The 17,943-nt window shown below is 51.8% G+C and overlaps 1 protein-coding gene across 1 annotated transcript in view; it reads left to right on the top strand.

Moving 5' to 3' along the window:
* The first annotated feature begins 2,293 nt into the window (after nucleotides 1-2,293).
* The window catches only part of THEMIS2 (thymocyte selection associated family member 2), a 31,073-nt gene continuing 15,423 nt past the window's right edge, over nucleotides 2,294-17,943 (top strand). Inside the window, exons 1-2 of the mRNA XM_084652600.1 lie at nucleotides 2,294-2,461; nucleotides 14,637-14,777. Coding sequence (XP_084508726.1) covers nucleotides 2,368-2,461; nucleotides 14,637-14,777 — 235 coding nt within the window. The 5' untranslated portion in view covers nucleotides 2,294-2,367. The remainder of the gene's footprint in view (nucleotides 2,462-14,636; nucleotides 14,778-17,943) is intronic.

Genomic DNA, 17,943 nt, shown 5'->3' on the forward strand with positions numbered 1-17,943 from the left:
TGGTACAGGAGGCCTGTCCCCCTCCCTCACCAGAGGCACCCCAGTTCCCGGGCCCCTACAGCCTCTGGGCCCCTACAGCCTCGTCAGCCCTTCTGGGGTGAGGGGACCTCACACAACGGCCTCTGCTGCTCCCAAACGGAGGGTGTGACGGGCTGGGTCACAGGAAACCCCTTGGAAGCTGCCTACTGATGTTCTGAGACTACCTCTGAGCCCGGTTTCCCTGCCAGCCTCGGACTTCACGGCCTTGCCTGGTTTGAGCCAGACACGCCAGCCTGCTACAAACACAGACCCAGGTCTGAACCACATCCCCCAAAAGCTGCAGGCTAAACTGAAAACAGCTTAAGAAGTGTTCCTGTCTCCAACACCCAGATGCCCAGTTCCCAGTGGGGTCCAAACCCCAAATAAATCCGTTTTACCCTGTATATAGCTTTAGATACTCATAAATTGTTCGCCCTCTATAACACTGATAGAGAAATATGCACAGAGAGAGAGAGCTGTTTGCCTCCCCTCCCCCCAGGTATTAATACATACTCTGGGTTAATTAATAAATAAAATGTGATTTTATTAAATACAAAAAGTAGGATTTAAGTGGTTCCAAGTAATAACAGACAGAACAAAGTGAATTACCAAGCAAAATAAAATAAAACACAGAAGTCTAAGCTTAGTACAGTAAGAAAACTGAATACAGATAAAATCTCACCCTCAGAGATGTTGCAATAAGCTTCTATCACAGACTGGTTGCCTTCCTAGTCTGGGCACAATCCTTTCCCCTGGTACAGCCCTTGTTCCAGCTCAGGTGCGAGCTAGGGGATTTCTCATGACTGCAGCCCCCTTTGTTCTGTTACACTCCCTTATATATCTTTTGCAGAAGGCAGGAATCCTTTGTCCCTCTCTGGGTTCCCACCCCTCCTTCTAAATGGAAAAGCACCAGGTTGAAGATGGATTCCAGGTCAGCTGACATGATCACATGTCACTGTAAGACGTCATTACCCACTTGCCAGCACACACGTATACAGGAAGACTTACAAGTAAACAGAGCCATCTACAGTCAATTGTCCTAGTTGATGGGAGCCATCAAGATTCCAAACCACCATTAATGGCCCACACTTTGCATAATTACAATAGGCCCTCAGAGTTATATTTCATATTTCTAGTTTCAGATACAAGAGTGATACATACATACAAATAGGATGACCACACTCCGTAGATTATAAGCTTTGTAATGATACCTTACAAGAGACCTTTTGCATGAAGCATATTCCAGTTACATTATACTCACACTCATTAGCATATTGTCATAAAATCATACAGAGTGCAATGTCACAGCAGGGCCCAGGGCAGGAAAAGTGGGCCCCACACCACAGCGCCTGACTCTCTGGACAGCCTGGGGACGTGACTCACGCGAGCTCCTATAGGAAGGCTGGGGCAGAGTGAGGGGCACAGGCTGGACGTGCTGACTTGCATCCCCCTGCTCTAAGCCCTACCCCACATGCCCCCTTCCATGCCATGCACAGCGCAGACCCAGCGGGCCCCCCAGCTGGGAGGAGAGCCTTGGGTATCCTTCCAGGGGAAGATGGGGGGGCTGGCGAGTGGAGCTAGGGGGCCCAGAGGCAGATGGAGGGCTGGGGTGTGTGCAGTGGGTTGCAGGTTGTATTAGGCAACACCAAACACACATCCCTCCCCTGCTTCCAATCCCTCCCTTTGCAAGGGCCCCAGGCTTTTCTCCAGAGTGGTCGCAGCTGGCCCTGGCAGGGGCAGGTTGGCATCTATTCCAGGGCACTCTGAGCTCGGCCTTGGCTAGACAGCCAGGCGCAGCGCGAGCCAGGGAGACACACTGCGGAGACTGTCTGGTCTGGACAGGCCGAGATACCAGGACCTCTGCTAAGCCAATGCACCCAGTTCCTCATCTCAGGGCTCACAGACCAAAACCCCTCCAAGCAGAGCAGCAGCGTCAGCACAGAAAGGCCCAAGCACCCAGAGCGCTGGAATGGTTTTTATAGCAGGAGAGGCAAAAGCCATTGAACAAGCCTGTAAATGCTGGCTTGGATGGACGCTGTGCATTCAGGGGCTCGGTCTAGCGGCCCTGCTGGGGGCTATGAATTTTGGCATGTGAGGCCGTGGCAGGGGGTGAAAATACTGTTTGGTGGGGATGATGCACGGGAGCCTAAAGGGAGGGGGTAGAAGTCCCGGTACTGAGGCAGCCAGGGCTTTGTAAGAGGCTTGGAGCACTGCCAGCAGTATCCGCCTCTGCTTGGGGAAGGAAATTATTTCAGTCAAAAACAGAAGTGAAAGATACAGCGAAGCCTAGAGTGCCCGGTCTCCCCTTACACTCGGATCCCAGCAGAGCCACAGCGAGGGTGCGGAGCCATGGAGCCCCTCTCTTTCCAGCAGTACATCTTGTCCCTGGACATTGCATCCCTGCCCAGGGTGCTGAAGGTTTGTTCCGGGGTGTACTTCCAAGGTGAGTACCTGCCTTCTCCCCGGCCACAGCCAGGATGTCTCTGCTGCTGGTGCCAGTGGAGTGGGGCCTGGAGACCCAGATTTGCAAAGCCTTGAACTCCTTCAGGAGCCGGGGAAGCAGGGTGCGGCCTGTAGTCACTGCAGAACAGGGCTCGTCCAGCCCAGCCCAGCCTCACCTCGTTCTGTGCTCGCAGCGTGGAGTGCTTTGATAGCGACCGCTCTGCGTCACCTCCCGCACCAGCAGGAGGTACTGTGGTGACAACACCCAGCAATGGGGAAGGGTCCTTCTGCCAATGCATCGGCAGGGAGCCCTCACTTGTACCCAAGCAGCTTGTGGAGTGGGCTGTGATCTGACCATTGCAATGCACTGAAACCCCATGCACCCCGCCCCCCCCACAAAAGCCTGTCTCTGCTGAAGTTATACTGGCCCTCTTCTGCCCATGTAACCCCCCATCCAGCCAACAGAGGGAAATTAATACAATCTGAACAGTGACAAACACAACCCCTCCCCAAGCAGTTTTGACCCCGTAACGGAAGGACAGAGACTGCATGAAGGAACTGAGCTGTTGCTATTGATTTGATGGGGAAGGTTTTCAGCTACTGCACAATGGGCAGCAGCATGAGACAATTCATTGGCCTCTGGCTCCAGAGTCCCTATAAACCAGCGGCACTGTGCCAGAAGGGCACAGACCTGCCTGCTGAGCTGGGGCTGCCAATTCCCAGGTGGAACACTTCCCGGGGGCAGAGGTCGAGTTGGAGAGGGAGACCAGCTAGTGCTGAGGCAAGCAATGTTAAGAAGGAGTTAAGAATACGTAACAGCATGAAAATATGCAGTGAGCTCTGCCCTGTAGTGACAGCATATGGGTTTTATGGTGTTGGTTAAGCTTAAGAGGTATTATATTTAAGTCACTGTAGGGTTGTGGCCCTATATTAGATCAAACTGATCTTTAAAGGCATATCTAATTTTTTCTGTCTGTGTGTGCATCCATGAGTGTTTGTGTGTGCCTGTGTGTATGTGCACGCGTGCGTGCCAACCCGCACATCTCCCTACAGGGCAGAATTAAGGTTGTTTGCATACCCTAGCTGTGTATTTCCATATTTCAGCATGTTTAGATTTTGTTTCAGTTTAACACTAACTTTGAATTGTCTGGGTTTATAATGGTTGGTTGGGATAATTACACCCTCCCTGGAATGTGTTTTACCCTAAATTACTGACATGTCCTCTCAGCCTTAACTTCATTGGAAGAATTTCCTTGTTTTTTAAATTAAAAATGTCATCCGTGGCCACTGCAGCATTGTTGTAGCGGTGCTGGTCCCAGGCTATCAGAGAGACAAGGTGCGGGAGGTCATATCTTTTACTGGACCAGCTTCATTCGGAATTAGAGGTTGGTTCAAAAGAAGATATTATCTCACCTTCCTTGTCCATCCATGACCATTAACAACAAACCCAGCGAGGATGTTCATGGGCGATGATTTGAAGAGCTGTAGAGTCAACACAGAAATGGCTGGTCTAGTTCAGTCTCCTGTCCCCAGCAGTGGCCAGCACCTTCAGAAGAATCATAGAATATCAGGGTTGGAAGGGACCTCAGGAGGCCATCTAGTCAAACCCCCTGCTCAAAGCAGAACCAACGTCAACTAAATCATCCCAGCCAGGGCTTTGTCAAGCCGGGTCTTAAAAACCTCTAAGGAAGGAGATTCCACCACCTCCCTAGGTAACCCATTCCAGTGTTTCATCACCCTCCTAGTGAAAAAGTTTTTCCTAATATCCAACCTAAACCTCCCACACTGCACCTTGAGACCATTACTCCTCGTTTTGTCATCAGCTACCACTGAGAACAGCTGAGCTCCATCCTCTTTGGAACCCCCCTTCAGGTAGTTGAAAGCAGCTATCAAATCCACCCTCACTCTTCTCTTCTGCAGACTAAACAAGCCCAGTTCCCTCAGCCTCTCCTCGTAAGCCATATGCCCCAGCCCCCTAACCATTTTCGTTGCCCTCCATTGGACTCTCTCCCATTTATCCACATCTCTTCTGTAGTGGGGGGCCCAAAACTGGATGTAGTACTCCAGAGGTGGCCTCACCAGTGCCAAATAGAGGGGAATAATCATGTCCCTCAATCTGCTGGCAATGCTCTACTAATGCAGGCCAATATGCCGTTAGCCTTCTTGGCAACAAAGGCACACTGCTGACTTAGAATCATAGAATATCAGGGTTGGAAGGGACCTCAGGAGGTCATCTAGTCCAACCCCCTGCCCAGAGCAGGACCAATCCCAACTAAATCATCCCAGCCAGGGCTTTGTCAAGCCTGACTTATATCCAGCTTCTCATCCACTGTAATCCCTGATGTCAGACATCACTGGTGTGGTGCTCTGCTCTGGTCAATGTTGATAACAGTCGGCTGTGTGCGTGCGTTCCCCCTGTGTGCTGCCCCGGCTCTGCGCAGATAGCTGACACAGCAGACCCCAAGGGAACCCACAATGACCACAGTCTCTGATAAGGTACGAAGGCACCCAGCCAGGTTTATTGTCAAACGAAGCACAGTAATAGTTCCTTGCCGACGCTACAAGACATACTACGAATGTGTGCCCCCTGACAACGGACCGGCTCAGTCAGTGGTGAGACTCTCCACTGCCCCCTAGGCCAGACAAAGGCATCCCCTCAGGGGTGCATTCTTATACACAGGTACAAACAAGTTACACATCACTCCTGAGGCATCGAGGTACAACCCCTCTGCGTGTTGGGGTGCTGCTTCTCTCCTGGTACATGTTGGTTCGAACAAATGAGTCTATCCATCATATTATCCTTTTGACCCTGTCTTTTAGGATGGGTCGGCCTGTTCCTCATTATCTCTGTGGAATGTGTTCGTACTGGACTGTTCTGGTGCCATCCTGGCACCTGTTTATCCTATTAGTGCTTGATCCTCTTTAGATATGTGTATACGTCCAATTAGCAGCCTTCTTCTTGCCAACTTCTGTGAGCAGGGCCTGCCTCTGGCTCGCAGTTTAACTTTGTTTTATGTTAGCAAAGTCTTGACCATTCCTTTAACTCAGGCCTCAGGTCTCATACCGGGCCTCTGATACAAGGGTTTATATTTCAGGGCCTCATTTTTCTACAATCCGCAGGTCCTTTTCTGCAGAACTGCTGCCTAGCCACTCGGTCCCTAATCTGTAGCAGTGCATGGGATTCTTCCGTCCTAAATGCAGGACTCTGCACTTGTCTTTGCTGAACCTCATCAGATTTCTTTTGGCCCAATCCTCCAATTTGTCTAGGTCACTCTGGACCCTATCCATACCCTCCAGCATATCTACCTCTCCCTCCAGCTTAGTGTCACCCGCAAACTTGAAGGTGTGAGAAACACCACAGGAGGCAGATGTGGGATAATCTGCCCCATTAAGGCTTCATCCTAATCCCTGCTAGTCAGAGATTGATGGGTAGAGATTTCCCTTCTATGCTATATAGGTATTTATACCACACTCACCACCATAGTATCTGAGCACTTTCCAGGAGTAGATTAAGCTACATGACTGAACATGGGTCATGTGTTCTTGTTCTCTCAGCCGTTCCCGACAGGGTGACCTATGCAGAAAAGTGTCTTGGTTTGGTAGGGTGTGTTTTTGTTTAAATAAATATATACCTGTTACGAGATGTTTATATTAGAGATGGCAAGGTCAGAGAAATGCCCCTTGCACTTGGGGCAGACAATTGTGAGCTTTGTGATGTTCCCTTCTGAAGAGGGTTGTTAGCATTAACTCTTAAAATTAAAGGAACCTCCACACTTGTTTTTCTGATTAGCTTTTCAGGCCAGATTCCCAGGGCATTTTGGCTGCTTTACCCCACTCTGGAGCAGCACAAAGTCTCCAGGATGGACTGGCCAGGTCCAGGGCTTCCAACCCTGGCATTGCCAGAACAAAAAACTGGAATGTACACACCAGCTTCCCTCTCCTTCCTGCACCCCTCCCCACCCCATTCCCCTGCTCTCTCTCTCGCACACACACACACACAGAACCCCCTTCCTGTCCCCCACATTTCCCTGCTCCATCCTCCTCGCTTCCCCCTGGCCAGTGCTGAGTAGATCTGGCACAATGGGTACTTTTTGAAAGCAGTATTTAGGCTGAATGGCCATTTTCACTGTTATTTTTAATAACTGAAGCTGTCTCCTTCAGCGGAAGCTTATGAATAAAATCTCCTTCACAGTGACTCCCAAGGAATTGCCATCTTTGCAAGTGTCTGCCAGACCCCATTTCTCCCAATGGGAGAGGAGCCAAACTGCCCTCAGAGGCAGGTACTCTGGAGGGGCAGGGAAGGAACACTGTGAGGAGCCAGTGAAAAAGTCAATGACCATCTTTGCTAAAGGCAGCCTGTGGCCTCAGTCCCACTGAGACAACAGGAGATGGAAGCTGTTCTGAAAGAGGGCAGTTCTTTGGGGAAGCTGCTGTAGAACAGTGGTTCTTCACCAGGGGTCCGGAGGTCCAGGGGGAGCGTGAGCAGCTTACATGGGGTCCACCAAAATAAACTGGAGAGCAGGGCCAGCATTAGACTTGCTGGGGCCTGGGTCTGAAGCTGAAGCCTGAGCCCTGCCACCCGGGGCTGAAACCAAAGCTTGAGCAATTTAGCAATGGGGCCCTGGGCACTTGCCCTGCTTGCTACCCCCTAACGCCGGCCCTGACTTTCAATCTACTGAAGATGCAGAAACCCAGTTGTTGTGGCACGGGTGGGCCATGGAGTTGTTATAGCATGGGAGGAGACTCAGAAAGGAAAAGGTTGAAAACCCCTGGGGTAGAACATTATTCATCTGCCCTGCTAAAGACAAAGTTTCAATTATGAAGAATCACAAGATGGAAATATCGATTCATATAGTTAATGCATGAGATTTGAGAAGTTTTTAACTATCAGGGAAGTTTGAAGGTTCCATGTTATTCTGTTTTTAAGATCATTAGGGGAAAGGAAAAGATCTGACACCAGATGCCAATTTCTTAAAGGGCCCGTTTCTAAATTCATTTTGACTCCTAAACTAATGAACAGGTTCACTTGTAAAGTTTCAGCAGATCCATTCCGTACTCTTATAATTTGTAAGCTCCTGGGGGCAGACACTGTGAGCTCAACTGAGTCTGTGCAGGGGCCAGCAACCTGGGCCCAACCAGCTTATCATAGAATCATAGAAGGTTAGGGTTGGAAGGGACCTCAGGAGGTCATCTAGTCCAACCCCCTGCTTGAAGCAGGACCAATCCCCAATTTTTGCCCCAGATCCCTAAATGGCCCCCTCAAGGATTGAACTCACAACCCTGGGTTTAGCAGGCCAATGCTCAAACCACTGAGCTATCCCTCCCCCCCTCATCGCTTCCCCGTTAGTGTGACCACAATAGAAAACGCTACATGATAGTAAAAGAATAGAGTTATGGCATCTTCAGCTCTCCATTGGCCTTGTAGTTTATAAACTCTGCATGCTTGCTGTGCTCTTCACACTTACTGCTCGCTCACAATGTTTGTGAAAGATTATAATTTCCAGAACCTTCCTCACAAGGGACAGTATTCTGAATATAGGAATTCTGAGCCAAGCCCTGGAAGCGGAGGGTGGAGAACTAAGGGGAGTTACGCATAGTAGTTTACCACTGATGCACTCTAGTTTTTTCATAAAAGTTTATTCTTTTCTCGTTCACTGAGTTGAGGAACCCCAATATTAGGACAGGGTGACAGGAAAGCTGGATGAGAGGGTGATTGCAGTACATTTTGATGTTAACTCCTCTGCTTGAAACTGAAGACAGAGGAAAGGGGAGAATGTGGAGGAGCAAATAAAGAACAAGGCTTGTGTACATAGTTTATTAGCCCAATAGTGGTCTGCTAGGCTTAAGAAGAGAAGAAAGCCAAACATGGATGTGTTACAACCTCCATCCAGTCTGCAACTGCCAGGAAATGTTGCAGAGAAAAAATCTGGACAGAGTTTTGAGACTAATATTTAGCAGCTATAGGGGCAGAGGAGAAAAATAATAAACAGAAGCCATCAATCTTTTTGCATATTGTTGGGGAGGAAGCATTGGATATTTATAGCAACTTTAAGTTTGAAGAAAATGAAATCATGAAGTTTAGTAAACTACAGACCAAATGTAAGGAATGCCACATTTTTGCATGCCAAAAAGGAATGAGACCCCATGAGAGACTCAAATTTTTAACATGCATGAAAAAAGTGATGACACTTTATGATGACAATATATCTCAGAATTAAGAAGACTCATTAAAACCTGTGACTTTGGTGAGCTGACAGAGTCTCTCGTCAGAGATAAGAATCATTTGTGACATTAAAGACAATGTGTTAAGAGAGAGACTGTTCTGTGAAAAGAAAAGGAGGACTTGTGGCACCTTAGAGACTAACCAATTTATTTGAGCATAAGTTTTCGTGAGCTACAGCTCACTTCATCGGCTGCAACCTCTCTAGGGTACAGATGTGGGGACCTGCATGAAAGACCCCCTAAGCTTATTCTTACCAGCTTAGGTTAAAAACTTTCCCAAGGCACAAACTTTGCCTTGGCCTTGAACCCTATGCTGCCACCACCACACGTATTAAACAAAGAACAGGGAAAGAGACCACTTGGAGATATCTTCCCCCAAAATATCCCCCCAAGCCCTACACCCCCTTTCCTGGGGAAGGCTTGATAATAATCCTCACCAATTGGTACAGGTGAACACAGACCCAAACCCTTGGATCTTAAGAACAATGAAAAAACAATCAGGTTCTTAAAAGAAGAATTTTAATTAAAGAAATGGTAAAAGAATCACCTCTGTAAAATCAGGATGTAATACCTTACAGGGTAATCAGATTCAAAACATAGAGAATCCCTCTAGGCAAAATCTTAAGTCACAAAAAGACACAAAAAAAGGAATATACATTCCCTCCAGCACAGCTTATTTCACCAGGCATTAAACCAAAGAAAATCTAATGCATTTTCTAGCTAGATTACTTACGAACTTAACAGGAGTTAGAAGGCTGCATTTCTGATCTGTTCCCAGCAAAACCATCACACAGACAGACAGAACCCTTTCCCGCCCTCTTCCAGCTTTGAAAGAAACTTCTCTCCTCATTGGTCATTTTGGTCAGGTGCCAGCAAGGTTACCTTAGCTTCTTAACCCTTTACAGGTGAAAGGGTTTTGCCTCTGGCCAGGAGGGATTTTATAGCACTGTACACAGAAAAGTGGTTACCCTTCCCTTTATTTTTATGACAGGGTCCATGGAGTGAGGGGACAGAAGCAGGTACCCAGGGTCCATGGAAGTATCCCAAGGGAAGTAGGTTGGGGGCATTTCACAAGGTCTGTGAAGGAAGAGAGCTGCGGGGTGCGGTGTCACAAAGACCTTGGAGGAAGCAAGTTGAGGGGGTTACAGAGTCCGTGGAGGAAGGGAGTTGAGGGGAGTCACAGGGTCCATGGAGGAAGGAAACAAATAGCACTTAAATAAGGAACTATGTTCTGATTGACAGTAAATTACAAAATAGTTCTCAGGTCAACTCAAGTCACATGTGACCATTATCCTGTCATGGAGAGATAAGGATCTGTTACTCCCACAGCTGGAGTTTAATAGTGAGCAAAACTCCACCAAATATCATACCCCCATTTCTATTTTGCATTTTCATTCTAAGTAATCATACACTAAACAAATAACTCAAACCCAGTATTCCAACAATTTGTCCCAAACTGTTGCACAGAAATTATACAGACAGTTACAAATTAACACATCAATAGGAACCCTGTTTTCTTCTTAGACAAATTCAGAACGGGGGGGGGGGGGGGGGGAATGACCCTGTTTTTGATTCTGTAACAACTTTTAAAATACGCATCCTGCTGAGTGTTGTGTCTGTGACCCTGGCCTCACAAAGAGTGGCCGGCCCCGCGCACTGCACCTGCATCCCGCCAACAGCCTTGCACACCCACCCCATTGTCAGCCACTGGCCCCCCCGCCCACTCACCACTGGTGGGCAGGAGACTGGTGAGCAGGGATCCAGCCAGAAGCAGGACCTGCCAATACTGATTGGGAGGAGACGGAAAATATGGGACAATTTGTCCGTTTTTAAGAAAAAGTCGGGACTGCTGCAGGAGGGCTTAAATACGGGACAGTCCCTTTAAAACCAGGATGTCTGGTCACCCTACCTTGAATTATTTTTGTGATTCTTGTCTGCACCCTCTCAAATTTTTCTGCATCCTTTTAGAAATGTGGACCCCAGAACTGTGGGCACCATTCCAGTATTGGGCTCACAAATGCAGTGTACAGAGGTAAAATCACTCTGCTCCTACTCATGTCTCCAAGGATCACATTAGTGCTTTTTGTCACAGCATCACACTGGGAGATGAATGTCTCCGTTTTCAGGGGTTAGATATCTGGACAAGAAGTTGATTTTTTTTCCAGAAAACAGACACTTCTTGCGAAAAAAATCTGGTTAGTGGCAAACCCAATTTTATGATGAAAAGGAGTTTTAACGGGGAACTTTTGCCCAGCTCTATTTGTCCACTGTAACACATGTGAGGTTCTCCTCCTGTCTCAAGCCCACTCTTGCCCCACGCTGCAAACACTCAGCAGCAGACTCCACAGTCGGGGTGCACTCAGAACACGCAGATGGGGCAAAGGACATGTCATTTTGAGGTGGCCCAAGAAGTACTTTGTCACTTATGGGAGTTGAGCCCCCAGGTCCTTGTTAAAGGATAATTTGCGAACTATAACTGTGTGCGTATGTCGGCCTGGGCAGTGGGTCAACGCGCCCTTGGGGGAGGCTAGCTCCCAGCCCCTCCCCCTCTGCCCGAGGCCCAGTCTCCTCTGCCCATCCTCCCCGACTGGAGCCCGGAGCGCCCGGCCGCCCCCACCCCATGTGTCCCCAGCCCCAGTGCCGGGAGGATGGGCTGCATGGTATGGCCTCAGCCCTGGGGTCTTGTGCACACTGAGGCCCCAGCCTGCCTGCTCCAGCCTCTCAGCCACAGAAGAGAAGAGCAGGCAGGAGGGGAGCTGGGGGTGCAGCGTGGGCAGGGCCAGGCCAGGCTGTTTGGGGACGCACAGCCTTCCCCGGCCCACGATACCCACCGCCCATGCAGGTAGGTATGTTTTCGGAGGTGAGGCGCTTGTGACACAGGCCAAAGAAAATGCTTTGGGACAATGAGTGGCATGTCCAGCTCCTTCTGATGGTCACAGGGCCATGGCACCTGGGGTGACCCAGAGTTATTTGGTCACTCAGCCAATCAAGGGCCAATTCCTTATTTGGACAGTAAGTAATTAATAACGCATTAATTACTAACGTAGCCAGTTATACAATCCAATCACACGTTTGGTGACATTTATGTAATCTTACACTGATGAACTTTTACAACATTTTGGCCTCTGAATAAGGCACTAGGAATGAGGAACCAGTTCCAGCCTCAGATGGAAGCAGCCCCACAAGCTGCTCGGGACCAGGAGGCACTGATCTCCTGTCCTTGTGCCATTGGGACGAACTCGGGGCCTGGCTCGAGCCAACGCAGGGAGAATGATCCAGAGAACATCATCCCAGGGGTGCCCTGACAGTCTGTTACCAGCTGTGATGCTGAGAGCCTTTCTGCTGGATCACTCCCACGCAGGGCGCAGAAAAAGCAGAACTCTTGGCTCTGCGTGGGGGTGGCTAGTCTCAGTGGCACTGAATGAGAACTGGAAATGATTCAGTGTGAGAAAAATTAGTCAGCAGCTTCCCATAAGCATTAAAATAGCCATTAGGCCGTGTGCTTCACTGCACATATGAGGGAACGCCTGGCCGGCAGCCTGCAGCTCTGGGGGAGGGCAGGGTGTGACAATTCTTGAGGTACCCAGGACTGTGAGTCACCTTTTTACCCCCGGCCTCTAGCAACAGGGAGCCTTGTCATGGTGGCTGGGTGCTAGCCCCTTCACACCACCAGCCTGCTGGCCGCTCCAGCACTTTCCTCCAGGCTGCGACAGCCCTGCCTTCACCTTGCGGGGTAACAAGAGGTGCCCCCCAGGAGCCTCCACAATTCAGCTACTTTCGCCACTTCCTCTCCCCCACTTCCAGCAGGTACAATGGCTCCCCCCCACCCCCACCTCGAGCCGGCTCGACTGGCCCCACCACCCCCGCCTCCAGCCAGCTCGACTGGCCCCCCCACCCCCGCCTCCAGCCGGCTCGACTGGCCCCCCACCCCCGCCTCCAGCCGGCTCAACTGGCCCCCCACCCCTGCCTCCAGCCGGCTCGACTGGCTCCCCACCCCCGCCTCCAGCCAGCTCGACTGGCCCCCCCCACCCCCGCCTCCAGCCGGCTCGACTGGCTCCCCACCCCCACCTCCAGCCAGCTCGACTGGCCCCCCCCACCCCCGCCTCCAGCCGGCTCGACTGGCCCCCCACCCCCGCCTCCAGCCGGCTCAACTGGCCCCCCACCCCTGCCTCCAGCCGGCTCGACTGGCTCCCCACCCCCGCCTCCAGCCAGCTCGACTGGCCCCCCCCACCCCCGCCTCCAGCCGGCTCGACTGGCTCCCCACCCCCACCTCCAGCCAGCTCGACTGGCCCCCCCCCCCCGCCTCCAGCCGGCTCGACTGGCCCCCCACCCCCGCCTCCAGCCGGCTCAACTGGCCCCCCACCCCTGCCTCCAGCCGGCTCGACTGGCTCCCCACCCCCGCCTCCAGCCAGCTCGACTGGCCCCCCCACCCCCGCCTCCAGCCGGCTCGACTGGCCCCCCACCCCCGCCTCCAGCCGGCTCGACTGGCCCCCCACCCCTGCCTCCAGCCGGCTCGACTGGCTCCCCACCCCCGCCTCCAGCCAGCTCGACTGGCCCCCCCCACCCCCGCCTCCAGCCGGCTCGACTGGCTCCCCACCCCCACCTCCAGCCAGCTCGACTGGCCCCCCACCCCGGCCTCCAGCCGGCTCGACTGGCCCCCCACCCCCGCCTCCAGCTGGCTCGTCTGTCCCCCCCCACCCCCACCTTGAGCCAGCATGACTCGCTCCCCACCCCCACCTCCAGCCGGTGCGACTGGCCCCCCACCCCCGCCTCCAGCCGGCTCGACTGGCCCCACCACCCCCGCCTCCAGCCAACTTGACTGGCTCCCCACCCCCGCCTCCAGATGGCTCGTCTGTCCCCCCCCACCCCCACCTCAAGCCAGCACGACTCGCTCCCCACCCCCACCTCCAGCCGGCTCGACTGGCCCCCCACCCCCGCCTCCAGCCGGTGCGACCGGTCCGCCACAGGTGGCTCCATCCTGGAAGCCTGGGGGTTCTCTGTCAGCTGTCTCCCCGCTCAGGTCGAGACTTTTGTTACAGTTGCTGGTGTCCAGGCCAGGTCGGGCTGGTACCCAGGTCCTGGGAGCCGGCATCATTTGCAGTGGGGCCCCTCAACCCCTGAGCCGCAGAAGGCCTGGGCCTAGTGCTCCCATGGCCTTGCTGTCTGCAGTGACCGCACCCTTGGGTGGGGCAGTCTCTGCAGGGTGCTCTCCCAGCTCGCCGTTTCTCCGGCTCAGGAAGTGCCGCCTCTCCCCCCAGCTGCCGTGTTGCAGCCACGGCCCCAGTGTTGCCCGTTAATGTGAACGTCCCTCTTTCCGGAGGGGAAAGGCTCACGGGATCACAGTCACTGCCCACAGGGAGACCTTCTTGCCCTTGCTCCACACCCACCCCCTTCTCAGCCCTCCTCAGTCCTACTGCTGGCTGGAGGGGTCCCCTGCCCCACCCAGGAGCATGCTCCCTGGCCTGGATTGCAGGCCTGTGCAGCCGCCCCCCTCCTGCCGGGCCTGGTGGCCGTCCTCCGCCGGCTATCGCTGGTTAGCCAACAGGTTCTGGCTGCCGAGGGTGGGAACTGATGCGGGCCCAGCACTGGCATATCTGGGAACCTCACAGTCTTTCTTGTGTTTGCCCCCGTGTGGTGCAACAAAGCTCTAGCCCCACTCTACTGATGGGGAGCTGAGGCCCAGAGAGACTAAGGTCCAGAACCCCAGAGGTAACTAGGCACCCGATTCCCACTGAAATCAATGGGAGTTAGGCACCTGAGCAGTTCGGAGGCGCTGGGTCTCGCAGGATGTCTGTGGCAGAGCAGGGCTGGGCTGTCCTTCCTCTCCGGCGGGGCCTTCTCCAGGGTGTGGTACCTCCTGGGGGGCGAGGGCCTTGCTGGGTGACAGTGCGGGTCCAGTGCAGTCTGACCGCAACCACAGACACACCTGTGAACGCCTCCCCGTTCCCCTGCAGGGTCTGTGTACGAGATGGGCGGCAGAGAGTGCTGCTTATCAACCGGGGACCTGGTAAAGATTACTGGCCTTCGCCTGCAGAAGATCACCTGTGAGGATCCAGAGACTGGGCAAGCAACGGAGCTGCCTCTGAACTTCACAGGTAAACTGGGACACCCCATGCCCACTTAGCCTACTGCAGGTAGGCACCCAGCCACCCACCCAGCCACACCCCATCCTCCCCCTCACACACACACACCACTGCCTCCCGGCCATCCGCACCCCAATCATACACACACACCCAATCACACACACACACCCCACTGCCTCCCGGCCATCCGCACCCCAATCATACACACACACACCACTGCCTCCCGGCCATCCGCACCCCAATCATACACACACACCCAATCACACACACACACACCACTGCCTCCCGGCCATCCGCACCCCAATCATACACACACACACCATTGCCTCCCGGCCATCCGCACCCCAATCATACACACACACCCCACTGCCTCCCGGCCATCCGCACCCCAATCATACACACACACCCCACTGCCTCCCGGCCATCCACACCCCAATCATACACACACACCCAATCACACACACACACCCCACTGCCTCCCGGGCATCCGCACCCCAATCATATACACACACCCAATCACACACACACTCACCACTGCCTCCCGGGCATCCGCACCCCAATCATACACACACACCCCACTGCCTCCCGGCCATCCGCACCCCAATCATACACACACACCCAATCACACACACACACCCCACTGCCTCCCGGGCATCCGCACCCCAATCATACACACACACCCAATCACACACACACTCACCACTGCCTCCCGGCCATCCGCACCCCAATCATACACACACACCCCACTGCCTCCCGGCCATCCGCACCCCAATCATACACACACACCCCACTGCCTCCCGGCCATCCGCACCCCAATCATACACACACACCCCACTGCCTCCTGGCCATCCACACCCCAATCATACACACACACCCAATCATACACACACACACCACTGCCTCCTGGCCATCCGCACCCCAATCATACACACACACCCCACTGCCTCCCGGCCATCCACACCCCAATCATACACACACACCACTGCCTCCCGGCCATCCGCACCCCAGCCATATGTAAGCGGGAGATTGGTCCCACTATTGTGGGGAACTTTCGTGGCTTTTGCACTATCCCAGTGAAGTGGGCTAGCAAAAGGATCCTCGCTCCCACTTCCTTTACCCAGAGGCCTCCCTGCCCTTGAGGACTCCCCTTCCACTCTCCTGCCTGGCAGAGTCCTCGCAACCCCAACAAGGATGGGCCCAGGATTCCTGGGGGGCTCGACCCCCAACTCTGCTGTGGTCACCTAGGACAGGGGCTAGGGTGTCCCCACCCCGGGGTACTCTCTCTGCACTGGGCACTTCCCTGCCTCACTGATCATTACATCAATTTAAAACAAACACAAGTTGTTTAATCAACAATTAATTTTAAAAAGAATAAGGAAAAATGGGAACGGTTAAAGGAAACACATCACCTGTTATACCAATAAAATAAAAACCAGCAGGATCTTATTAAAGGGAAAAAGGCAAAATACCACATTTATTGTGAATACAGAAAGAATCATAGTAAGCAGTTAGTTATAGCTATAACATTCCATTCAATCTCATATTTATTCTCACATTCATTCATACAAACACACACACACACACACACACACACAGGTTCTGCAAGGTTGTTATCATAGTTACCAGCCTTAGAGTTGCTCATGCCAAGTCACTGGCCAGGTGGCCTGGACATGAGGAGAGAGCAGGGCCTTGTCAGATGCTCATCTGATGCTCCTGGAAGTTGGTTTGCAGAATCAGACCCCAAAGTTCTCACTTTTTAGAGTCTATTTTTATAGGAATTTCTTCCTATGCCAGTCTATGGGAATTGCTTCATCATGCTGTTGCTGAATCAATCAGCAGATAGCACATTCCTGACGGCTCCAAGATGTTATCTTGTTCTTTGGTTCTCCCATCCTTGAGGCTGTTGGGTGGATTCCAGTCTGCCCTCCGGGGGGGGGGGGGGGTCGTCTGGTTATTTCCACTTGACGCCTTCTTCAGCTGATGGACACTGGATTCTTAGGCTGGCACCTCCCTGATCATTCAGTTATTATCCACACCAAGCATCCATCCACATACATCCTCTATCTCTATTTTAATCACAATGGTTAATACAACAAAAGGGTGGGGAGTCTCTGGGTGCTGTTTCTGTTGTTACAGAGTATTGCTTTGAGTCTCTCTCTCTGTGAATTGCTTTGAGAATAGACTCTGTCTTAGAATGTACTAACACAGTTAGCAGCTTGCAAGTTTCACACATAGAGGGAGAGAAACAGCACCAAAAACCAAGAGACCTCTTAATTAGTAATACCCTGGAATTTAAACTCTGGGGAATCAAACTCATTTGTGATTTTAATACAGAACTTCTTTAATATGATCCAACATAATCCCCCTTTTGACACTAAGATTTATAATCGTCAGTGTCACTTTCTATGTAGCCTATTCAAGAGAAAGTACTGTGAGGCAATTTGAGTTTGTGATTCCAATTCATGCCACATACATGATCCTAGTGATGTATCTTTACTACAAGGTTCTGGGGCAACAGGCAAGGTGAGGCACACCCACTTTTGAGGAGTCCATTCAATACAACATCTAGTGTCCAATAGCTTCCTTCCCTCCCCAGCCCACTGGCTCAAGGTCCAGGGTAGCCAGAAGGATCCCATGTGTAATATGGGGAGTGGGTTAACCTTCAATACCTTTGCCTCCAGGGACTGTTGGTGTGCAATTTTGACAACAATTTCTCCCATTAACAAGTCTGGTTTACAATACTGGAAACATATTGCATCCATTCATATTGATAAGTGTCAAACAATGATCTCTTTCTTTGTTTTAACAAATGCACCAAACCCTTAATATTTCCCAATAGGACCCAGAACATTTTGTGTTCCAAAGTAGCTAGTGCAAGTATCTGCATTTCAGTGCATCCCATAGCTATGGCTGTGTAGTTTCCTATTTCTAATATTTTTTTTTCTTATGGATAAGCCATGTGGTAGTATTAAGCCATTACTAAAGATTCCATCGGCCTTCTAGGTTACCCAGACCAATTTGGACCAAGTCTACATTGGCATGTACTTGTTTTTGTATCAGGCTGTCCTGTAGCTGGGACAGAAAGCTTAATTTATTTTTAAGTTCCTGCAGGTCTTCAGTATTTTTTTTTTTTAAACACACAACAGTGCTAGCAACAACACAAAACACAAGACAAAAC

The sequence above is a fragment of the Lepidochelys olivacea genome (genome assembly GCF_965140295.1).
Source record: "Lepidochelys olivacea isolate rLepOli2 genome assembly, chromosome: 19".
NCBI lineage: Eukaryota > Metazoa > Chordata > Testudines > Cheloniidae > Lepidochelys > Lepidochelys olivacea.